The sequence below is a fragment of the Rhinolophus hipposideros genome, assembly GCF_964194185.1.
Source record: "Rhinolophus hipposideros genome assembly, chromosome: 6".
NCBI classification, from domain to species: domain Eukaryota; kingdom Metazoa; phylum Chordata; class Mammalia; order Chiroptera; family Rhinolophidae; genus Rhinolophus; species Rhinolophus hipposideros.
The window spans coordinates 101,038,705-101,064,405 of record NC_138052.1 but is presented as its reverse complement, the minus strand read 5'-3'; the positions used below and the strand labels follow the sequence as shown (position 1 = coordinate 101,064,405).

General features: G+C 47.3%; 1 protein-coding gene across 6 annotated transcripts in view; it reads right to left on the bottom strand.

The window, feature by feature from the left end:
* FARP2 (FERM, ARH/RhoGEF and pleckstrin domain protein 2) overlaps positions 1-25,701 on the bottom strand; it is a 100,206-nt gene that overhangs the window by 74,075 nt on the left and 430 nt on the right. For 5 of the 6 annotated variants that reach the window (XM_081052448.1, XM_081052450.1, XM_081052449.1 and 2 more), the window contains exons 2-3: positions 25,138-25,271; positions 7,930-8,156 (exon numbers count right to left, since the gene is read on the bottom strand). In XM_081052448.1, the coding sequence (XP_080908574.1) occupies positions 7,930-8,130 (201 nt within the window). In that variant the 5' untranslated portion in view covers positions 8,131-8,156; positions 25,138-25,271. The remainder of the gene's footprint in view (positions 1-7,929; positions 8,157-25,137; positions 25,272-25,701) is intronic. The other variant, XM_081052453.1, reaches the window with a different exon arrangement.

The following is a 25,701-nucleotide window of genomic DNA, read 5'->3' as shown; positions in this document are numbered from 1 at the left end:
CGTCCTACCGGCCCGCCCTGAAGGCTGCAGCTTGCAGACACCACCTGGACGGAGCTGACTGTGGCCACGTCCCTGTTCCTCCCTCATTGTGCATCCAGCCCTGGCTGGGCTCGGATGCAGAGTCGTCAGGCCCTGGCGCATTTCTGTGCCTGTCCCCGGGCCCTGGGCCCGCTGCTCCCACCACCCGAGGCCGGCCCCCACTGCCACCTCCCCTCTGTGTGCAGCCCCACGGTTCTCTCCAGAGCACGAAGGGCTTGGCATGTTTGTTCCCCTTGTCTGTTGTGGCGCTCCCACTGCACAAGTGCCATGAAGGCTGAGCTCACTGTACCCCAGCTGCTAAACGGGGCCTGTGCTGGACCCAGTTAAGATAACCAACTGGCAAGTTTCAGCTCCACGACCCTCACCACCCCATGGCTGTGGTGATGGCATTCTTACTGGATACCGTTTTTATTCTTTTCCCCGTGCTAGCCTGACTTTCCCACCACTGTGTTATCTAACAGTGTGCACACCAACCTTACGGGCATGTGGGGGGGGCGGGGTGGAAGGGAACTGGCCTTGGAGCTTCAGTCCTGGTCCCGCAGCTGGGTAGCTAAGAATAAAAACGTCCACATGTCTGCCTGGTACCAGCCCGCCACATTCTGATCAACCTTCCGAGACAAAATCATCGGTTTCAGAAGCTGGGCAGAGTCACATAATGGCTGAGTACACTAGAAACACGTAAGAACTTTTGTGTAAAGCCTATATTATCCCCAAATTTCAGAGGCCGAATTACTAACTTCTTCTGAGATCAGACCAAAATAAGTTCTAAGGCAGTGTATGTGCCATATTTAGGATGTTCATGTGGGAGCAACGACAAACATCTGGCCGTGATACTTTCTGGAATTTTGACTATTTTTTCCTGGCCAGAAAGAGAACATTAAGTTTTTACTGGAATAGCAACCTAAAGTCTTCTAGCACGGAACTTCACAACTGAGAATCCGTCCTCCTACTTGTCACATATTTAAGCAAAAGCTTTTGCAATTCTTAAAAAAGAAAACAAGCCCACTCTAAAATTGTGAAATATTTTAAGGAAAAGGGGAACGTGAGCAAACAGACTAACAACAATGAAGAAAACACTCGGTTCCCACTTGCCAGCAAAGGCACAGGGCACACACACCTAAACTATGTCCCGAAAGTTCTTTTAATCACCAAATAGCACGTTTTCCACAATACCAACTTCCAGATGAGAGAAAAGCTATGACTTGCATTACTTCCTAAACCTGAGTTAGGAAAGGAGAGGCTGCTGTTGGAATCTCTCGTCCTGAGGTAGAGGAGGGCTCATCAGAGGGCTCTCAGTCCCAGCCCTGCCTCTCCCTGCACGGCACCCAGGGACAGTTTGGACACCTCACGGGGTAAAACGGCTTGGAGCTGGAAGCGTTTGTACGCCATGACTTTGCACACAGGATAAGGCAGGCGGACACATGGCTTCCAGATGGTTTCTTTCATAGCTCAGAAAAAAGACTTTCTAGAACTCAGGCCAGATTTCTCTTTTCAAAACCAAAGAATTCACTCAGTCAACTGAAAACAACTCAAGATTTTACTAGATCAAAAAAACTGGCCACTAACTGACCTTCGGGTAGCTTAAAACCCCATCAATAAACGTCAAACATAAACGGCTCCACCCTCAATCGGCCACACAGATTTCTCCCCCTTTCTCGGCACCAGCACAGCAAGTGACGTCCACACGAGGAGGATTCAACGTCCTGAGCAGCCAGCATGAGGCAGTGTAAAGAGCATCACTTCACTGCCATACAAAACCCTGGCGAGCACGTTTGTTGCAGCAAATGAGTGACGCAGAGGAGGGTGATCCGAGACACTGTAGCTGTTAGGTCAGCTGCGGGCATGGTCAAAGCGGCTGGGAGCCCAGTCAGACCCCTCCTTGCATGACGGAAACTGGGGCCCCTGGCGTTTCCCCGAAAAGGCAGCAGACCGCTGGTGCGACAAACAACTCCGGATGCAGCCGCGCGCCCGATCTGCGCTGGGGGGCTGCTCATCTGCCACCTCACTCAGCCAACCCCCTCCCCCAAAATCGCATATATGCCTCCCTCGCTCTGCCCTGGGCGCGACTTCAAGGGCCCCGTCTGCGGACCAGTGAACCTCGCCCGAGGGCACAGAATAAAGCACTCACCTTTCTCAACCCGCCTGACTCTCTTAGCCTCATTATCTCGCTGCAGCTACTGCTGACCAATGAGATGGATATTTAAATACAGTGTGAATGAAAGTTCCTAATTCTCTGAATTTACATGACAACTCTAAAAGAGACTTTTAAAAGTTTCTAAAAATAGTACCAGTAAGCTTCAGCTCCTTGCCAGATGCACTGTGGCCGGCCCTCAGCTGAGCTTTCTCTGTGGTCCTCGCAGCCCTGGGAGGTAGAAACGTCCTTCCTGTAGGTGGTAACTGGGTCCAGCAAGGCTTAACTTTACTGTTACTGACAACCTATCCAACGAACCACCCCAAAGTCAACTTTTCAATGGTACATTTTCTCCTAGTTTTGGCTCAAAACCTTCCTCTTTAGCCATTAAAAATAACTTTTAAAATTTCACCTCAAACCATGAGATACCACTTCACACCCACTAGGATGGTTAGAATCAAAAAGTCAGACAAGTGCAGGCGAGGATGCGGAGAAACTGGAACCCCCAACATTGCTGCTGGAATGTAAAATGGTGCAGCCACTTTGCAGAAGAGTCTGTCAGTTCCTCAAACCAGTAAACACAATTACTGCAGGACCCAGTGATTCTACTCCTAGTTAGATGGCTAAGGGACAAAAACGTGCCCACGAATGTTTATAGCAGCATTAATCACAACTGCCAAAGGTGGAACGTTCATCAGCTGACAAATGAGAAACAAAATAGGGTGTGTCCATACAGTGGAACATTATTTGGCCATAAAAAGGAAGGGAGTGCTAACCCGGGCGACAACGTGATGAACCGCTAGAGCACGCTCAGTGAAAGAAGCCACTCACGAAACAAAAGGCCACATGGAATTGCACTCGCATGAAGCCCAGGACAGTGACACTACAGACAAAGTAGTTACTTTGTGCTTAGAGCTGAGGGGCAGGGAGGTGACAGCTCCAGGGTGTGGGGCTTCTTCGTGACTGAGGAAATTGACTGTGGTGACGGTCGCACGTATCTGTGGCTAGCCTAAAAACACCTAGAACTGTACACTGTAAACAGGTGAATTGTACGGTATGTAAATTATATCTCAATAAAGTTATTAAACATTTTCAGCTTACATCTACCCTTCAACACTACTAAACATGGTTCGGGAAAGAGGAGACTCTAGCTTCTGGCTTCAAGTCATCCTGACCTACTGGCAGTAAGCACTGATCAAGCGCGGTGGCTAGATCTAGAAAGGAAGCCGGAACACCACACTGTGATGCGCCACTAACTACAGATTAGTGGCGTTGATCCTCGTGCGAACTCCACAAAGGCAGCTGCACACCCGGGCGGTCCAGCCTCCCACACACCTGGGCTCCTGGGCTGCCTGCCTGCACAGAACGTGACTGCACAAAACCACACGACATTAAAGCAGCACAAGAGAAAATGATGCAATGGAGACGCGGTGAACCCGAGCCGTAGGAGGCGGCTGCTGGCATTCACAGCACACTGTGCGGCAGCAAATGTTTTTTATAAGTAGAAAGAGTACGCTTCTAAAACCACGATAAAAAGTATATACAGTAAACATCCAAACCAGTAACATGGTCATTTCTTGTCATCAAGTATTACGTACTTTACACAACTGTCTCTTACACTGTTACGTGACCGGCAGCACAGTAGGTGTTTACACCAGCGTCACCTCAAACACGTGAGGAAGGCGTTGTGCTGTGACGTGAACATAGCCAGGACGTCTCTAGGCGAATGACTCTTTCAGCTCCATTGAATCTTATGGGACCACTGTCATATATGTGGTCCACCGGTGACCGAAACGTCATTTTGTGGTCAAGACTGTACTGCTTGCCCAATCAGCTCCACCAGCTTCTCTGCCAGCAGTTTTAGCTCTAAAAACACCTGCCGTCACGGAGTGGTCTACACTGACAGAAAACCAAGATTGTTTGCACACATGGAGAGATGGGAGATATAAATAAAACTGGGTTTTGCAGAGCTTGCCTTTCTGAAGAAAATATAATGAAGCTGGCAAAGGCTGTCTTACTTGCTAAAGATAAACACGAAACACGTAACCACAGACTCTGCATGGAAAGATAGACAGGACCCAACAGGGCACCTACAGGCCAAGTTGCTCTGTATTTTCACTGAAGCAAAGTACCAGCGTTTCAAAAATAACTAAATGTCAAATTCTTCCCTAAGTTAAAAAGGTCCCATAAGTTTAAACCTTTGATATGAACTGGTGGATTCTACATGATCCCACACAATGCCAGTGTTTAGCCACCGTCTATCTGTGCATGGAAGCCAGCGTGTTCCAAGTTTTTATCAGCTCATCAACCCTGCAAGTTTACACATACTACTACTTAAGGCTCAAGTAAAAAATAAAGCAAACAACAGACATAAGATAGGTGTGGATGGCCAAAAAACCCAGAACAAGCAAAAACACTTGAAACCCTGAGGTCAGAAAACATCCTATAGAGGAAAAAGTTCAAAACAGTCTTAAATAAGGCACGTTGATCCAATCTAACTTTTTTTGACTTTTAAATCACTTCATATTTGATTCAGTATTTTATTAAATTTTACTACACTTTGTGATATTTAGCAGTATTTTTTGAAGAATCCAATCTAACTTTCGATTTCGTTCATTCAACACACATTTACAGAGCAAGGCACTCTCCAAGCACTGAAGGTATAGCAGCGGATCAGGGGAAGCCTGGCCTCCCGGAACGTGCCTTCCAGGAGGGCAGACCCCAGGCCAGCTCTGGGCCAGGGAGGGTCCTCACTGGGGCCCAGAGACCCACACAGCCAGGGACCTCACTATTCTGTCTGCCCACGCTCCATACTATGAGTCTGCAGCATCCCGCAGATCTAACAGCAAATGTCGCTCGATCACAATCTGTCTCTGTCCGTTCAAATATAAAGGTGGGGGGTGGGGATGGGAGTGGGGAGACAGATGACCAGTGGACGAGGGGTGGGAGGCCCAGGGAGGTAACCAGCCTTGGTTACTTTAGGATCTTTAGGATCTTTAGGATCTTTGGAGCTGCAGCCCATGGGAAACACTGGGGAGAAAAGAGCAGGGCGACCCTGCCTGCTCCAGCCAGCCCCTTCCGGAGGGCCCTGCAGGAAGCACGTCCAGGGGCAGGCTGCTCGGCTGGCTCAGGGCAGGCCAGCAAAGCGTGTCTATCACGTGGCTAACCAGCTCAGCCCTGACCCCAGACAATGGAGCTTCACAGACAGTCTTCGTTCCAGGACTGCATTCCTGATCCACTTGCAACAGATGCTGTGGCAGCCTGCAAAGGGCCACGGCTTCCTGGGCACGCCCCATCAAGGTGGCTCTGCTTCTCCACCCCTGAATATGGGCGGGCCAGGCAGCTGGCTTCATCCGTAAAACGTGGCGGAAGCTACAATGCAGGAATTCTAAGCGTAGACCTCAGGGACGGGTTTCCACTCCCCAGAACACTTCCATCAGGGTGAGCAAGGCCAAGCTGGGGCTGGAGGGAGGTTCCAGGTGAGGCCCCAGACATGTGCATAAGGCCATGCCAGACCACCAACCGCCCAAGGCCAGCCCCAAGCAGAACCTCCAAGCCAACTCAGACACACTGCAAATGGGAAATATTTGTTGTTTTAGACTATTTGTTTAAAATATTTGTTGTTTTGGAGTGGCTTGTTACCTAGCAACGCTAAATGATAGTTGCGGAGGGTTGGGTACTTGGAAGCAAAGTACAACTAACTTAAATTTGAATTTTAACTCCTCCTAAAAGGTATGCATAACACAACTTAAAACGTACCCTATCCAACTAAGGATACACAACAGCAATCTGATTCTTTAATTTCTGGGAACTTCCCAGGTATATTAAAATAACAAACATGATGGTTATATTTGATCAATATAAACAACAACCCCAATTCAGGAAAATCTTTACAAGCTCTAAATATTCTGAAACCTTTACAAAATGCCAGCTCTGATTTCCTTAAGTATAAAATGACCCAGATACTCCTTAAAGTGAATGTCTCAGAGAAGCATTACATCCTATTTATGACAACAATAAATGTGCGCTTTTTTCTTTTTTGGGCCTAGTTTTAGTAGCTAAAGACCATTAAGCCGGACCAAAAAACTGATGCTCTAAAAGTAAACTGTATGCAGTCTGTTTCTTCCTTCCACGCTTTCCATCTTTTAAACATTCTGAACCTGTCATAAGCCTCAACAAGAGTGAATGTGTTTATCATAGGATGGCGACTTGGTGGAAATGCTTGCAAACACTTGGCTGGAAGAGATTTGGGAGCCCAGTGAATCCCTAGACCTTTTTCCTACAAGTGATTCTTGAAGAGTACCTTGGTAAGACAGGCAATGCTGTCAGAAAACCAACGGCCAACCACTAGGGTTCAAGGGGTGCCTGTTTCAGACCACCTTCTCTTGCAACATGGCAGTGATGTGGGAAGTTGGACAGACAGGTTTAACCAGTTTCAGTTACCACTGCCCTGATGAAATGATATCTTGATTTCTTCCTCAAATAAGACCTTCCAAGAGGCATTCAGGGTCCCGAGTTCAGACCCTTGAATCTAGGCACCAGCTACCTGTCATCAAACACTCAAGCGAGAGGCTGCTGTGCCCCAGGCTGAGCAGAGGATTGCTTCCCAGCAGCCCCTGCTGGCCCCTCCCGCCCGGTGCCCCCCTCCACCCTCACTTCCCCTCTCAGGCAGCACGTTCTGCAACTGGTAGGCACCACTGTAGCCTAGCGGAGCTTTCCTGCAGGCCCAGCACAGCCTGGCGCACAGCTCGATGATCTTTTTATTTTCTGTGTAGCATCGTGACATCTTGACAGAAAATCCCAAGCACAAATCAACCTCCTTCTCAAGTTTAAGTTAATTCTCTTGTCCTTATTTTGTGACATCAAGAGCATGAAAAGCTTCTAAAGACATTACTGTTAAGTCAATATGAAAATATTTAAGAGAATATATTTATGCATTACATATGAAAATAAATAATTTTTAAAAAGAATATTCATTCTGATGTCATTTAGAAAATCAGAAAAATGTTTCCTAATGTATTACACGGGTCTAAAACCTGTTATTAAAATATATACATATACATATACTGGGGGGGGGTGCCAAAAAAATATATACACATAACTTGTATTCATCTTTTGTTATTGATATATATTATTTCAATTTGAGTACAGTTTTTTTTCTTTCTTAAAATGTGTAGACATTTTTTTGGCCCCTCTGTATAACTGTTCTGGCAACATTATCAGTGCACTAATATTAGGGAATTTTCAAAATAAAAGTGTTATTCTTCTGAACTAGAAAACAAGCTCTATGCGAACACCGTGCCACACCCCCGGTGTCCAGGCTATCTACACGGTGAGTTCAGTCCTCACCCCAGCCACCCCAAGAAGGGGGTTGCAAGCACCCCCACATTTCAGACAATGAGGCTGACACGTAGAGAGGCTAAGTGACAGCCCTCAGCCAGGGATGACCCAGGAAGATTTGGGCAGAAGCCACATGGTTCTAGTTTGCACCCTACAGCACAGAACCAGCCTCTCAAAAGACAAGAATGGAGAGATCACAGGATGGCAGAATTTTAAAGGAAAGACAGGAGAACCCATTCTCCAAACTCAAAGGAGAAACTCAGACTCACGTTTCCAAGGATTTTACTGTGTGTCACCAAAGTCACTCTTGGTCAACTTCATAAATAAGCAAATTCCAACCAGCAAAATGGAATGTGGGATGTAAGACTTGACTTTCAGAAAACATAAGGCAGTATGCCTCCCCAAACCACGCTTCTTACCTCAATGGCAAACACTTCCACGGTGTCGTCCAGCAGCTTCACTCTCAAGTGCAGGTGCGCCTGCATCCTGCCTGGTGGCCCTGCTGCCGCTGCCGAGGGAGCCTGCCCAGGCTCGAGGGTGCTCACTCCCACAGCGTTCTGTGCGCCCAAGCGGCTCCCGGGGGTCTGCAGGGCTCTGTACGTTCCTTCTATCTCCCCCATTCTGCACCAGCGAAGTGAGGCATATGCTAAAACCAAACCAAACCAACAGAGTCCTTACCAGTTATTTAGATGTTAAAACACTGAAAGAACATCACATCCACAGGAATTCTCTGCGTGATTTTTGAACTCCTGTGAGTCTTAAATTACATAAAGATAAAGAGTGAAAAAAAGACTGCCTTCCACTCATATGGATCAGCGAAACATAAAATAATGACAAGCAAACGCCCCAGTAACAATACTTCCTGTGGAATCCTGTGAGCCAGGCAGCAATTTAATGGACTGAACCTGCAAAACCATGGAAGCGAGCCCCAGCGGCATCCCCTGGCAGGGACAGGAGGTGACCGACAGCCTGCATCTCTCAGGCTGCCTGGCACCCTGGCACATTGCCCCCCACCATCCACAGTGGTACCCACTGTGCTGACCACACGCAGAAAGTGCCGGACAGTTCGTGTCAGCAAAGGTAAACACTTGCGACATGGCACAGCACCAACATGTGCCGGCAGTGCTCAGCAGGTCCCTATCTCTGCTGACAGGGTGAGGAAAATGCCAAGAAAAGCAGCTGACAACAGCCAGGCTCGTCTCTGCCTGCTTGGCAGGCCTTGGGTTTTCTAACATGTGCCTCAGGCTGGAGTGGGTGCCAGCGGTGATGCAGGAAGTAATTTCACACACAGCACTGAATGACAGCGGGGTGAGCGTCACAAGGACCACACTCCTGGTGTCAGGAGGCACCGCCTTCTGCTGTCCTCACCATAATCTTGTTCTCATCACCACCTACTGCCCACTTAATAGATACCGACACTGAAGGTCCCGGAGCGCCAAGCAGCTGGCCCAGAGTGGCCCCTGTGCCTCTTTCCATCCTCCTTGTGCACAGGAAAGGCCTCCAGTTTTAAGCTAGCACGCTGAACAGGGCTAACCACTTTTTTGTTTTCAGCAAAGAAAGAACAGACTGTATCAGTGAGAATCTAGTAATACTGGCTTGCTTTTAATTGTATTTATTAATATAGTTACCTTCCATTTTTGGCAATTCCTTCTTAAAAATATGTTTGAAAGTCAACTTAAAGAAAAATATTTAATAGTAAAGTATAGCATAGCCAAAACAAATGCCAATGTTGAATTAGGAACAAAAGGCACCTGCTGCAAGTTATTTGATTTCGCTTAATCATCTTCAAAAAGTCTTCTAGCAGTCTGCAGTAAGTGCTTTAGACAATTAATCGCACTCAATTCCAGGTCCAGTCCCTCGTGTGCCAACGTAACTGCTCTGAGTCCTCTACCCCTTTCCTCTTTGTCATGCTTATTTTGTTATCAAAGTCATAAACTTTTTATATTTTGAATTAAGTTCAAAAAGCTTCTCAATGACCAGCTGCCAAGCACTCCTGCTGTACACTTAAAGTCTACACAGCGAAGGTGCCCTTCCCAACCCACGTGGGAGAGAATCTCCACGCCAGACAACAAGAAGACGAGAAAGCCAAAACCCCTGGAAAGTGGACTGTGCGGAGTGTGGGCAGTGATGAAGCCGTGTGACATCAGCCAAATCCATCATCGTCCCAACTGCTGCACAAATGAATGGACCGCATTTGGTTCACATTCAGAATTCTCTCTGCAGGCTATATGCCCTGAGAGCAGGAACTACGAGGTGTGATCAAACAATATGGTGTGTTTAAATAAAAACACATTTATTACAGTAAAAAACACATTGCCATTAACCGCCCCCTCACAATACTCTCCCCTGGCTTTTAACACACTCATCCCATCGTTTTGGCCACCACTTTCTGAAGCAGTTCTGGAAGTCCTCTTCCGTGAGTGTCTTTAGTTGTGCTGTCGTGGCTGCCTCGATGTCCTGAATCATTTTGATTTTGGGGAAGAGCCAGAAGTGGCATGGAGCCAGACCCAGTGAATAAAGTGGAAGAGGACACACTGTCATGTTTTTATTTGAAAGAAATTGCCGTACTGATGTGTGACACAGAGTGTTGTCATGATGGAGAATGATTTACACACACTTTAAAACACACTTTCTTTCAACCATAGCTCACACACAACTAACTGCACCAAACAAGTTGAAACTTGTCACACATTGTTACTAAGGTTCGATGCGCCATTTCCTGTATTGAAGATCCCTGCCTTTCCATTGGATGGCACGCGGCAGCAGCGTTCACTGTATTTTACGTTCACAATGGAAAGGCTCCGGGTTACACATCCCTTCTGGTACGGCAATTTCTGTCAAATAAAAACATTACGGGGGCTGGCCCGGTGGCTCAGGTGGTTAGAGCTCCTCCATGCTCCTAACTCCGAAGGCTGCCGGTTTGATTCCCACATGGGCCAGTGGGCTCTCAACCACAAGGTTGCCAGTTCCACTCCCTCAAGGGATGGTGGGCTGCACCCCCTGCAACTAACAACGGCAACTGGACCTGGAGCTGAGCTGCGCCCTCCACAACTAAGAGTGAAAGGACAACAACCTGACTTGGAAAAAAGTCCTGGAAGTACACACTGTTCCCCAATAAAGAACTGTTCCCCTTCCCCAATAAAATCTTTAAAAAAAAACACATTACGGTGTGTCCTCATCTATCTTATTCACTAGATCTGGCACTGTGCGAATTCTGGCTTTTCTCCAAAGTCAAAATGCTTCAGGACATCGAGGCAGCACGACAGCACAACTAAAGACACTCACAAAAGAGGACTTCTTCAGAGAACTGCTTCAGAAAGTGAGAAGAATAATGGGACAAGCGTATTCGAAGCAAGGGGGAATATTTTGAGGGGGATTAATGGCAATGTGTCTTTTAGTGTAAAAATTTTCAAGCATTCACTGTAATTTTTTTAACACACCTCATAAATTCTTACAGGAATGTTCCCACAGTCTTCACTTCGCTGATGTCACAGCCTGCCTGTCTCCTAATGCAATACTGCACTGAGCACAGTAACAAGGGACAAAGATCCCCCACAAACACTACCTCAGAGAATCAGTTTCCATGCCGCTGATATAAAACCTGAGATATACCATGTTCTGAGGACATGAATACGAGCTTTTGCATCGCAAACTTGAGCAGTTACTGCAAAAGGGAGAGAGCCCACCTTGAAGGTGTCTCCAGGGTGCAAACAGATGCTCACGTTCTTGGTCAGCTCAAATGACCAGACACGGAGCCACCAAGTATAAGTTCTTCTCAAACAAGCTATGGGGTATTTTCCTGCGGGCACCAAAGTGATCCTTCCCTTCTAAGTAAAGCTACAGTTCTGAATACACAGATACAATCAGAATGTACTTTTAGAAGTCACCTCTCTTAGTTATTCCTTCATGTAATTCTTTTATATTTTTTCTCAATTTTAGATGGAAAAAAATTTCAGTTTGTCTTCTCCTCATTATAAGAAAGTCATGTCTAAACACATAATTCTAAGAATAAGAAAATGGCAAGACCACAGTGTCCAGAGGGGTACATTTGGGTGAGAAACCCGAAGAGACTGTGCAAGGAAGGTATTACGAGAAAAGTTAGGGCAGTGGGCCCTCTTGGTGACCGGGTCTGTCACTGGGAGAGGGGACAGGAAAGGAGTCTCTGATGTGGCTGGCACAGTTCTTCTACTGCTTGGCCAGGACAGTGTACACTTTATAATTCATTAAGCCATACATTTGATTCACAAGGTGGTGATTTTATAGTACAAATATATTCAAAACAGCATACTTTTAATTTAACATTGTTTCATCTGTCACAAGAACTAAAGGCATATTAGACAAATGAAGGACTTTTCGTACTTATTCAAGGAATACAAAAACACGGCTGCCTAGAGGAGACTCCTCTGAGCAGCAGACTTACATCCTGGCTATTCTCATTCAACCCACAGTAAACATCAACACAGCTGAAGCTGACTGAGGTCACAAGACACTCTCGTTCCTTAGGGAGGGCCATCGGAGGAAGACAGGTTCACTGAAGAGTTAATGACCCCATGAGGTACCCTGCTATCATATTCCAAAGGAAACCCTTTGCTATCCCACAATACCCTGTTTCCCCGAAAATAAGACCTAGCCGGACAATCAGCTCTAATGTGTCTTTTGGAGCAAAAATTAATGTAAGATCCAGTATTATACCTGGTATTGCATTATGTTACGTTACATTACATTATATTATACCTGGTCTTGTATTATAGTAAAATAAGACTGGGTCTTATATTAATTTTTGTTCCAAAAGATGCCTTAGAGCCGATTGTCTGGCTATGTCTTATTTTCGGGGAAACACGGTAGTAATGTAGCATAAAGTACCCATTTAATAATTACTCAGCCTTAAGTTTAACAAAGCTTGGGAAGTAGGGAACTTAATAGAAAATTAATATACAATGTCCATGCTGTGAATGTCAGTTTACCTTGGTCCCAAAGTCTACCAATCTGTGTTAGAACAAGCAGCAAACTGGACACTTCCTGTAGAAACGTGCACCTGCTCATCTATCCAACAGTCACTTTCCACAGACTGACAATGGGAAAAAAACGTAAAAAAAACTGTATGCACTGAACCTGTTTTACACAAATTATGACCTAACAGAAATGACTGTTTTGTGCGCTTATAAGCAAACATGACAAACATCGAAGGTCAGCACTTGGCTGTTCTGCAGCCCTGGGGCCCCAAATGTTGCATGCAGCCCTTGCTCACGTCTCTGCTACTGCCAGAGAACTTTCCAGAAGTCTAGAGGGAAGAGTCAGTGCAAAGACCCAGAGACCTCTGGTTCATTGTCCCATCTTCCTTCCACGTGGTCTCCCCTCCTGAAAGCATTTCTGGTGGCTGGACACAATCCCACCACTGAACCTACTGCTGCTACCTACTATTACACAAACTCAGCCCCTGTGTATCCACCCTCATTAATAAACAGTTCAAAGCCACCTGGAGACATATTTCCATCTTGAAGTTGGAAAAATTTGGCTCAAAAGTCTGCTAAAGCTTTGAGTGATGACATGTCAGTGTTAAGGGTGTAACAAATATCCCACTCTGGGGGGAATGTTCACAACGAGGGGAGCAGTGCATGTCTGGGGGCCGGGAACACAGGGGAAACTGTACCTTCACTCAACTTTGCTCTGAACTAAAACATGCTCTAAAACGATTCTTTTTTTAAAAAGGTCTGCCACAGAACACATAGTTCAGAAGTGACAGAGTCAGGACTCCAGCCCACTGTGGACTTGGCCATCAAGGCTTCCCCCTCCCGCTGGAAAATCAGCACATGGCTCCCAGACAAGACACAGAGTCCATCATCCCCACTAAAGGAAACCCTTCCTTGAAATCTTTTTGGTTGCTTCTTTTAGGACCAAAACACTCACTGTAGGTCCTGGACTAATGTAATTTCGTTCAACGTCGTTTAATTATAATGTTGATGAGGAAATGTCAATTCCTGGCCGGGCCACTGTCTGTGCGGAGTCTCACTTTGGCCCCATGTCTGTCTGCGTGAGTTTCCTCGGGGACTCAGGGTTCCTCCCACGTCCCCGAGATGTCATGCTGGGTTAAATGAGAAATCGACGTTATCCCCGTGTGAGTGGGTGTGGGTGTGAGTGGCCCTGAGCTGCCGGGAGAGGCTTAGGGCCCCCGGGGCCCTAAACTGGAGTAAGTGGGTTGGAAGAGAATTACCTTGTTCCTATTTGTCTCTCTCAAACATATGTAGAGCTCACACTTATGTCAATGTTTAACATTAGAAGTGTTTTGCGTCTTTATTTAGAGGCTGGGTGATGTTTCTGTAACTAGAAATATGCTGTAGGGACTTAGCTCGTGTTCCTATCATCGGCCTCTGGTCAAACTGGTTTCGTTAACGTCGTTTCCCGTAAAGCCACAGTTTCCAGGAACCTATTGATGACGGTGAATGACGACTCACTGTATTGAACGCTGACCAACTCAAGAGGCAGAGTGTAGCACTTAACCATGTTTCACCACATGTGTCTCACAAGCCTGAAAACCACTGCACTGTTAGAACGAACTTCCACTGCTGCTGATATTCAAGTGGAATTCTCACCTAGTTCCTGGACACTGAGCTGCATTACGTCTCTATTACAGTGAAGCAAGAGATGGATCGTTTTTTTTACTCCCCTTTAGTAGGCATGGCTGGTATTTTTTAGAATAAGCAACTAAGTAATGCAATCACTGTCAGGAATTGGAGGAAAAACAGTTACAACTTGTCCTGTAAGGCCAGGCCTCAGAGAGTTGATGGGCAAAGGCTGGCGGCCGGAGGGCAGGTGGCCACCCACACCCACAGCCCCCGGAATACAGCTCGCTGGCCACTGAAAGCCAACCCGGCCAGAGCACCACAGACACCACGTTCAGTGCCGGAGACCGGGGAGGGTGGAGCACAACTCACCTGAACACGCTGCTTCCAGCAGGAGCTTCAGGATCTATGTCACCTAGTGAAGCCTAGGGACCGATGAGAGCCCAAATCCAGGGCAATGCTGTCCCTCAAGCACCAGGAAGGGCAGTGTTAAGTCACCAACCTCCGGAACCTCTGGGGTTGGAAGGGCGGCTCACACAAACAGAAAGGTGTGACTAGCTGCAACCCAAAGGCCAAAGGCCAAGTGGAAAGGCAGGCACTAGACTAGGGCAGCAGGAAGGGCGGGGCAGAAGCCGGGAGCGCAGGTCTGAGGGCAGCAACCCTGGGGTCCAATCCCTCTCTGCCAGGCATTAATCAGCTGGGCCACTGCACCATGCCCAGTGGCACTTATTCTGCAAGGTGATGGGGGAGGGGTTGCTTTTAACTCTCGGAATCTATGAATCTGTGCGAGGACAGATCAATGTGAAAATAAAAGGAAAGATGTGTTCTTGACTCCAATTAATTTATAGTATTTAGTAGCCAAAAAATAACGAAACCTCGTAAAATCATGTCATCCCATCCTTCCTACCTCACCATATGGAACAGTAGCTAAATGTCTGCAAGAAAAGGAGGATTGCTTTCAAAGGCCACACTACAATATAAAAACAGATTATTGGTCCAAAGAGATAACTTTGGACAAAACCAATATTTGCAAACCTTAGAATTCTAATTTTCCTCCCTAGGGTTTTAAAACAATTGCTTGAATACTAAACAGATGTCAATATTTTTGACCTTCTTCCATCAGGTATTCTGACTTTACACTAAAAAAAAAAAAAATTCAATTAACTGAAAAGTAAAGTTCTTTTTTTGTTGTTTTTTTTGGTTGTTGAGAGCCCACTGGCCCATGTGGGAATAGAACCGGCAGCCTTCGGAGTTAGGAGCACGGAGCTCTAACCGCCTGCGCCACTGGGCCGGCCCTGAAAAGTAAAGTTTTAAGAGCTGAAATGAATCCAGATAACTGACTATTCTCAACATTTTCTTTTGGGAAGGAAGCCACCCAACTTAATGTCAAAATCCTCACAAAGCAAGGCAGGAAGATACGCTGCTTTGGTTTGAAAGTGAGTAAAAGCCAGGTGCAAACGCAGGTGCATGGTACACTAACATTAGTTAGAAGAGGAAGAATATAAACACACGCATCTGCTTATATTCAAACAACAACAGAAGGATAAATTGAAAACTAACAAGCATGGTTAGCTATGAGGGGTGGGGTGTTGGGAAGCCAGTGATGGACACTACTGCTTCTAAGACACACTGTTCAGTCATGTTGAATTGGGAACCTTGTCAATGTTTTTACATTTTGAGAAAGCAAAATGAAATCAGTGTTTTAGAAAAGCAAGCCCTAAAAATTCAAACAAACTAAACAGATGATCCTACCTGTACATTAAGACAGTGACTAAACTACAAAGAGAATTCGTTCATGCGACTTTAAAACTCAGTAACTTCATTATACATCACTAGTGAAATAGTTCCTAAGGATTAAAAGACTACAAGTAGAGCCGGCCAGGAGGCTCAGGCAGTTGGAGCTCCGTGCTCCTAACGCCAAAGGCTGCTGGTTCGATTCCCACATGGGCCAGTGGGCTCTCAAACACAAAGTTGCTGGTTCGACTCCCGCAAGGGATGGTGGGCTGCGCTCCCTGTAACTGACAACAGCAACTGGACCTGGAGCTGAGCTGCGCCCTCCACAGCTAAAACTGAAAGGACAACAACTTGAAGCTGAACGGTGCCCTCCACAACTACGATCGAAAGGACAACAACTTGACCTGGAAAAAATCCTGGAAGTATACGGTGTTCCCCAATAATAAAAAAAAAATCTTGAAAAAAAAAAAAGACTACAAGTAAACCAAAATGTGGCACATTCTACAGGAAAAATGACCTCACTTCTTCAATAAATGGCCCCCCACAAGGCAGGGGGCAGAATGAAAACGGTTAAAGAAGTTACCTGCCAAATGCTACGTGGGGGCCTTACTTGAATTCTGAGTCAAATATTTATGGAACAATCAGGGAAATCTGGATATTAGATGGATATTAATATCAGGGAAATCTGGATATTAACTGGATATTAGATGATATTAAGAAGTACTGGTAATTTCCGGGATGACTTAATGGTATTGTGCATATGAAGTGGAACAAATTCCTCTCTGGAAGATATACACTAAAGTATTTATGGATGGAATGAACAATGTCTAGGATTCACTAAAATAATCCAGTGAGATGGAGAGCAGTAGTGGGGACGATAGGCCAAACAAACAAAAAAACCCCAAACTACCATCCATACGCTGATTATTGAAGCTGGGTTTGATACATCATGTTCTCTACTTCTGTGAATGTTTGGAGTTTCCATAAGTTAAAAAAACAACAACAACAAAAAGCCCCCAAAACAAAAAAACAGATCTAGCAACAATTTTCAATGTATCTAAGGATCCAAGGAACCTCTGGAATAGTGCACAGCTGAGAGAGGGAATGTGTGAGCCTCCTACACTATGAAATGCTGGCCCAGTTCCTTCCCGTCCATGGGAAATCACAACCAGAGAAGGAAGCTGCTTGCTGAGGCCCCAAGACCCAATCTGTGGGGAGGTGAGACCAGCATTCAGCATCCTGGCTCCCAGGCCTATATAATGCAAATTCTTCAAGATTAAAAAAACGAAACAAAAAAATTTGACTGAAAAACCTGTACACCCGTGCATTATAAATTCACTCTTTCCTTTGTCACTTCCATTTTATTTGTTAATGTATTTTTCAGTTCTAAAATTCCCTTGTTTTTCTTTATATCCTCTTTCATTCATTTATTGCCAAGACTTTCTATCTTTCCATTTGTTTCAAGAATACTCTAACCAGGGGACGGGGGCCCACAGTGTGAGGGATATGACTGATGAACGTCTAAGTATTACCTTGTCTTGTACACCTGAAACTAATTAAAAAAAAAAGAATACTCTAACTTCTCAGAACAGTTTAATAATAGTGGCTTTAAAGTGTGTTTTGGTTTTTTTATTGCAACGGTAACTTACCACAAAGTTACTAACTTAAAATAACAGCCTTTTAGAAGTCTGGGTGCAGGGTGGACCAGCAGAGCTCTCTGCCTAGGGTCTCATGAGGTCTGAGTCAAGGTGCCACCCGGCCTTGGGTCTTACATGGGTCCTCTAGGGGAGAACACACTTCCAGGCTCTTCCAGATCTGTTTGGGAACACAAGGGCGGCCCCCAGTCCTTGCTGTAATCAGCAGTTGGTTGTTCTCAGCTTCTGGAGGCCAGCTGCATTTCTTGGCTTCCTTCATCTTCAGACCCGTCCGAGGCATTCTGGTGAATCCTTAAGCCTTCATTTTCTACCGTCCCTTTCTGCTGTCAGCTGGGGAAAGGGCTCTACTGTTAAGGGCTCATGTCACTAGATGAGACCCACTGGATAATCCAGGACACCCTCATTCTTTTCAGATTAGCTGATCGGTGCCCTAAATTACACCTGCCCAGCACTTCTGCAATGTAAGCGCACATATTCCCAGCAGTAACACTAGTGTGTCAAGGTCATGAGGCCCAAAAGCTTGGTCAGATAATTCCAACACCAGCAGCATCTCGGCTTTATCCTAGCTTTTCTCTCATGAAGTGATATTTTCCTGGTTCTGCACCTGCTGGGTAATTTTGGATTATATCCCCGACATTTTAAATGGTGTGTTCTTCTGAGACTTTGGGTCCTGTTGAAACGCCACGGATAATGCTGGTATTTTTGATCTAGCAGGCACTGGCTGAGTTCAGGCTGCGTCCCACCCAGCCTTCTGTGGGCTGTGGTCTCAGCATCAGTTCCACCTTCAGAGGCTGTCCTCTCTGGTCACCAAAACCCAGGGGCCAGCATCGGTTCCAGGCGGTCCACCCTGTGATGCGGAGTTCCCAGTCTCTGGCAAGCTGCTTGGGGTTAGACCCATGTGTGCACAGCTCAGCGCTGAACCCCTAACTTTATAAACCACTTTAAGGGCCACTTTTCCAAGCCCCTCCCTCTCTGCAATCTCCCTGGTGCACTTTCCAGTGGCCAGCTAGTCCTCTGGCTGGAAACCTGGGGCTTTAGTTACCCTGCTCTGCCATTCACTTCCTGTGAATGCACCATTGCCTGGGACCAAGTTGCAGGAGGACAGAGAGAAAAGGCAACAGGGTTCCCCCCACTCTCTCAGTTTTGGTGTCTGCAGGCTCCTGCTGCCACAGGAGTGAGTGGAGAGACAGGGAGAGACAGGAGAGAAAGGGGGTGGCTTTCCCCCACTCTCTCTTCTGGAGCCCAAAGGAGAAGGCTTCTCCTCCAATTCTCCCGGTTCACACATTGTAAATCTACTTCCTTCGCCAGATTAGGAAAGTTTTCCGTTATCATTCCTTCAAATAAATTCTCAATCCCTCGTTCCCTCTCTTCTCCTTCCGGTAACCCTGTGATGTGAATGTTATGATTGATGTTATCCCAAAGGCAGCTTAAACTATCTTTGTTTTTTTAAATTATTACTATTCTTTTTCATTTTTGTTGTTCCATTTGGGTGTTTTCTGCTACACTGTCTTGCCAATCACTGATTCGATCCTCTGCTTTATCTAATCTGCTGGCAATTTCTTCTAGTGTGTTCTTCATTTCAGTTGTTCTATTCTTCCCTTCTGACCGGTTCTTTTTATGGTTTCTTTGTCCTTCTTTTTGCTTACTTATCTGTTTGTTGAAGTTCTAAGTTCCTTAAGCACTCTTAGTATTAGTATTAATTAGTATTTTAAACTCTCTCTGGTAGATTGGTTACCTCCACTTCATTTATTTCTTTTTCTGGAGGTTTCCCATTCTTTTATTTGGGACGCATTTCCTTGTTCCTCATTCTGGCCGCCACTCCGTAAGTGTCCATGTATGAGGTAGATCTGCTATGTCTCCCAGTCTTGGACAGGCGGCCTTATGCAACATGTGTCCCGTAGGGCCCTGGCACAGTCTCTCTGGTCACCGGTACAGGGGATTTTCCCTTGTGTGGGTTGCATGCACCCTCCTCTTATAGTTGTGCCTAATTGCTTTTGGCACATCCGTGGGCGGAACTGACCCTTAGGCTGACTGGCTGTGGGGTTTGGCCACATCCACAGCTTATAAGCTGCTATATAGGGGCTGACGCCTCAGAAGGGGACTCACCCTCACGGGCTCCTGTGCCTGTTGAGACCCTCTTTTGGGTGTGCCACTTGGTTAGGACAGACTTACCAAGTAGTGCTGTCCTGTGGTCTGAGGCTGGCTTCTGGGTGTGTTGTTTCTGGTATCTCTTGGGCGAGGTTCCCATGCAGGCCAATTTCAGCATTGCCTGTGACTGGCCTGGCACTTCCTGGTACCATGTTTCCCCGAAAATAAGACCTACCTGGACAATCAGCTCTAATGCGTCTTTTGGAGCAAAAATTAATATAAGACCAGGTCTTTATAAGAATATAATACAATAATATAATATATATAACAAATATAACAAATATAATACAATATAATATCAGGTCTTACATTAATTTTTGCTCCAAAAGATGCATTAGAGCTGATTGTCCAGCTAGGTCTTATTTTTGGGGAAACATGGTAGGGGCCACAAAGCTGTGTGTGGTTGGTTGTTGCCTGTGCTGGACCTGGAAGTGCATGGGGGTGACCACGCTGAGAACCAAAGCCAACTGCCACCAGTATCAGGCCTGGGTCAGCTTAGCAAAAGGCCTAGGGCACCCTTAGGCCTGTCTGTTGCCACCTGCCAGCTGCCCATAAGGCTCAGCTGCTGAGAACCTCCTGAGGGGTGTGGGGCCAGGTTGTCACATGCTGAAAGTGCCTCTGGTGATGCTGTGCGAGTTGGAAGGGATGGGGTCCCAGGGAGTCACCAGAGTGGGGCAGGTGGAGTTCACAAGGTCAATGCAGATTCAGTTCTTGCACTAGCACCAAGCCACTCTGCAAAATGGCCACTCTGCAAAATGCCCAGAGGGGCCAGCCACTGCTCCCTTGGGCCTGCAGATCCCCGAGAGTCAGTTGTCTATGAAAGGCTACAGCTCATGTTGGAATTGTTTGCCCGCCACGGAAAGTGTCTCAGATGGTCACACAAGCTGCTGTGTGTTGTTTGCTGTAAGAAGAGCCTCCTCTAAAGCCTAGCAATTTAAACAATCTGTAAAACTACCTAGTGTTGCTTCCTCCTTCCCAAGCACATTCTTTCTAGTGGCTGGAAGATGCACTGAGCACCCTCACCCCATATGCCTGTATTGTGTTATCTGGGAACAAGCAAAGGGCCAGGAACTGCCCCCGCAAAAGCAGCTTTTTATTCTGCCTCCGGTGTCTGGGCTCCTCACTTGCACCAGCCCCTTCCAAGGTTCTACACAAAGTGGGCCTTTACAAATGGTCACAGCCTTTTGTAAAATGTATAAAAAATATTCTAACTGCAATCTGCTAAGACTGCTGCCTCTTTCCCCTCCAACTTTGCCTGTCCCGCTTTCCCTCTATGTCAGGTAGCTTAGAAGGGGCTGTCTGTGTTTTGAGGATCCAGCTAAGGGCACGAGTTGGAGACGCATCTGGTTTGGATTTAATGGGATTCATTTATGTTGTCTGCAGTTCTTTCCAGGTATACTTAAGTTATTAACAGCCATCTCAATTCAGGGATGGCTTCCTAGAGTACTGCTATAGCACTGTGCCTGCTCATCAGACATTTACGAAACAAAGGGACAGGGCTGGGGGACTGTGGCACCATGAGTAGGTCCAATGGCGCCTGGCACTGGAAGCATGTGGGCAGTGGGAGAGAAACAAGTTTGAAAAACTGCAGTGCTTGCCTGTCAGAAAAATAATTGATAATGTAGCATAATTATAAACATACCATAGATTTTTAAAAACTTTTTGAATAGAATTATGCAGAACAGAATTTCCAAGACACAAACCTGTAGCTGTACTAGAAACAGCAACTATGTCTTTATGTGAAATCATATTTTATGCATCCTATCAATGATAAAAAAATTTTACCAACTAAACTAGAGGAATCACTAAATTCTTTCTATTCTGTCACATGAAGAGGTACTTAAAAAGTATGTAGCCAAAGAAAAAGTATTACAGCACACATCAGGTAATTAACAAATATGCTACTTTCCTAGATTTTTTCATGTTTGTATTACTGGTCAGATTCTTCAAATCTGTAACTTGTCTTTTCTCATTCTACATATTCACTTTCAAAATTAATTTTTGTTTGTAACATTGGATTCTTTTCGTAAAGAAGCCTCCTTCCCCGAATTACATAAATTTCAGGTCCATAAAACTTGGCACCCACCTTTGCCCCAGACATAATTTGATTAATTTATTTGAATATTTACTGAGCACCTAGCCTGTATCAAGCAAGTAGAAGTAGATAAGGATAGGGGACTGTAAGAGGCGGAAAATCCCTCCCACTAGGTGGAGGGAGACAAACAAAGAAGACAGAATGTTACATGGTGGTAAGTGCCATGGAGAAAGTAAAGACAGCAGATGGGAATTTGATGGGTGGAGAGGGAGGTGAGAAGGCTTCACCAAGAAGAGGGCACGTGCGTCAGGACTAAAGAAGGTCCTGATGCAATAGCCACTATGTCCTGAGTGACCACCACTGCTGGGCAGCCATGCCACGCCCTCGACCACATCATCTCATTTAATCCTCACAATCCCCACCACACAGATCAAGGAACTCGAGCTCAGGAAGGTCTGTGACTTGCTGGTGGTCACTGAGCTCTGCAAATGGCCTCAACCCCTCCCTGATTCCACGGCGTGCTGTCTCCTCTCTGCTTTGAGGGACTCCAGATGCCAAGCACAGGGCACACAAAGACCTAGAAGGGGAGACAACTACATAAGTAGCCAGTGCCCTCTTCCCACTGCATTAACAGAGCCGAAACCATGAGGTAACACCGAGGAAGGGGGTGTTGCTAGCCTGACCCATACAGGCTTTCCTGGCGTGAAGTCGGAGCTGGGCCTTGCAGGGGACAGGAGACCAGCTAGATAAAGAACTGTGTGTGCACAGGCACGGGACTGCTGGGCAAGAAAAGAAGGCTGAGTGTGGCTGGGGCCCTGAGGGTCATGGGGGGGCTGGGCAATGAGGGATGTCAACCGGTGCAGGCGGTCTGGGTGTAATCTCATACCTATCTCTGTGCTACAGCTGGGAAGCAACGAGGAGGCTAAGCTGGGGAGAGGTGGGAGGAAGGGTCATCACTGCCTCTGACATTATAGGACCTTTTTGCCTGAATTTTCAAATGGCTATAAACTAAAACACCGGTTTGGGGGGAAACAATCCCATGATTCTAAAGCAAAGCTGCTTATATCATTCTAACTTCCCTTCTGATCCTTGTCCACGTCCTCACAGATTTTTACAGCAGTGTAATTGCTGTGTACATATTCTTCAGCCTTTTGGGTTAAAGAATGCTTTGGAACACATTTCTATGGATCAAACTGGGGTTACGTGGGTCTGAAAGGGCTTCGTGGAACTATCCAGCATCAATAAGCTTTGGCAATCCGTTCACAGCCTTCTCTGCAAGCATGGCAACTGCTTAAATGCTGCCTGTCTCTTGACTGCTCAGATTCATCTTGCACCTGACAACATAATGGCTGTCGTGCAGGGTGACAGGTGGGGTCTCTGCTCCCGCTCCCCACAAAGGAATGCAGGACATGGTGAGGCCAAAAAGGAACAGCCATGGAGCCATAGGTAGGGGAGTCATCTCACTACAGTCTCGTTGGCGGCTGGGTTGGAGACACAGGAAGCAGGAGCCACAATGTTCGCAACCCTCACTGCACCGCTTGCAGGCTCAGCCACCCTCTTCTTGCTAGCCCCCAATTTTCTGCTAGGGTAGCCACGGCAGTTATATTAGTGCCCAATGGCTCACTGGTTACAGCTGACGGCCAACGAGCCACAGCTGATGGCCATCCAATCACAGTTGATGGCCATTTACTACCTGAGCCTGCACCTTTCTATGTGAGGCCAAGAGCCTGGAAACTGCTTTCTGGGGCTTTGTCCCCACACTCCACCCCTACAGGGTCTCGCCTCACAATCTACGCGATAAGCATCTTCCGCGAGAAGCCCTGTGCGAGGAGCCTGGAGGTGAATGCAATATCCTGGACACAGCCAGGCTCTCTGAGCACAGCCAGGGTTTCTCAGGGCACCACCCTAGTACTTCTGGTCACAGCCAGACTTCCTGGGCTTCTTAGGGTACCACCTGTCTCCCTGGGTACAACCAGGGCCTTTCAGGGCACTGCCACTCTCTCTGGGCACAGCCAGACTTCCTGGACACAGCCAGGGCTCTCAGGGCACTGCCACTCTCTCTGGGCCTCTCAGGGTACCGTGCTGGAACAACAGCGGCTCACAGGTAAGGTACTTACATATTCTCGATGGCGGCCAGTCGAGACACAAAAGCAAACATCCGCCAGTCCCACTACATGGTGGTATGTTCCCAAACAGTCAAGCATCCATTAAATCAGGGATAGAAGGCAATTCCCCATAGTCCATAGTCATTAGCCAGGGCTGTCCTGGGGGTGAGGGACGACCCTGACCTCACCCTCATCTCCCACGGAGGACTCAGCAAGCGTTTCCTCCTGGGACTACAAGTCCCGCATCCGGGCTGCCTCAGCAAGCACTTCCCAGCCCACAGGGCAGCAACAACCTTCGCTTTCTCCGGCCTCTGCTGGTTGGGGAACCGTCCACATCCTCCCACCCCTCCATGGGGGTCCAGCTCTGCGGCAGCTGCTCCTCATGGTCTTCCTGAGACTGAATGTTCATAGGTACAAACTACTCCACTGCCCTTCAGAGAGCTTTGGCTGGCACCGTATCTTGCCGACTACGCCATGTGTCGTGCAGGGTGACAGGTGGGGGTCTCTGCTCCCGCTCCCACATAAGAACGCAGGACATGGTGAGGCCAAAAAGGAACCCCCACGGAGCCATAGGTAGGGAAGTCATATCACTATGGTCTCAATGGAGGCTGGGTTCACACGATGTGTGACCTGCTGTCCACTTTGCTGCCAACCGACTGACTCTCCTTGACTCTCCTCCGCTCCCCTCAGTAGCCACAGCAGTTATATTAGTGCCCAATGGCTCACTGGTTACAGCTGACGGCCAACTAGCCACAGCTGATGGCCATCCAATCACAGTTGATGGCCATTTACTACCTGAGCCAGCACCTTTCTATGTGAGGCCGAGAGCCTGGAAACTGCTCTCTGGGGTTCTGCCCCCACAACGGCTAACGTTTATTAAGCACTTACTGTGTGCCTGCATCTTGCTAAGAGCTCTTCTACTGCAGCTTAGTCCTCACAACAACCCTGTAGGGTAGGTAGATTCGAACCCCATTTTAACAATAAGGAACCCGAGGCAGAGATAAATTAATGTCATATAAACTTCCTTCTTGGGAAAGGAATTAGCACCGAAGGAACGTGGAGGTCTGCTACGAAAATGTCCAGCGAACTCGTGTCCTGCAGGAGGCTGCACACTAGTCTCTGGTCCAGTGCAGAGTGACAGTGAGAATGAGCAGCCCGCCACGGGGTGACCCACACCACCTCCTCTGTTACGGAGACACTGCCACCTGGCCACATCTCCTTTGCCGATTCTGAGAGAACCAAACAAAGAACAGGCACGAAGTGCTTCACAATCTGAACACAGTTTTACCGTTTGGTGTACAGGACTCAGGAAATCTTTTCAAAAAACGGCAGATGCGAAACATTGAAATCCTACTTGGCCAACAGTAAAGGCCACTCCACGCCCACCTACCTCAAATGTCTTCTGCCATCTCTGGCAGCGGGAAAATCTGTGTTGTCCGTTGCAACGCGGTCTGCACACAACCAGCGCTCTCAGCCAGTGTCACCTGATGGTTATCACACATTTCCACGGCGCTCCAGCCAAAACTACCTCACGGAAACAAAACACACGCAGTGAGAAAACCGCCCCGTGGAGCTGTCGCCCTGGGTCTTCAACCTCCCGCCCTCTTTACACTGCGGTGGCCATCGTTCCCTTCCACACGCCCTGGTGTACTTTCCCCTCGCAGCCACTACTGACCAGCTCGGGAAAGCGGCCGAGGCTCCCCCGCCAGCGTCAAAGAAGAGCGCGGCCCCCACCCCCACGGCTCTCCTGTGGGAGCCCCCCCGGCCTCCGGCCTCCGGCCTCCGGAGTCTTTCCAGCACTCGGCGGAGCCCACACGGACACAAGGCCGGCTCCCGCCTCAGGAGCGCCAACAAGGGCGCGGTCCCACGCGCCGGCCTCCCCCGCGCACCGGGCTCTCCACACGCGCCTTCTCCTCCCCGAGACCCCCACGCGGGGCCCCACCCGGGGCAGCTC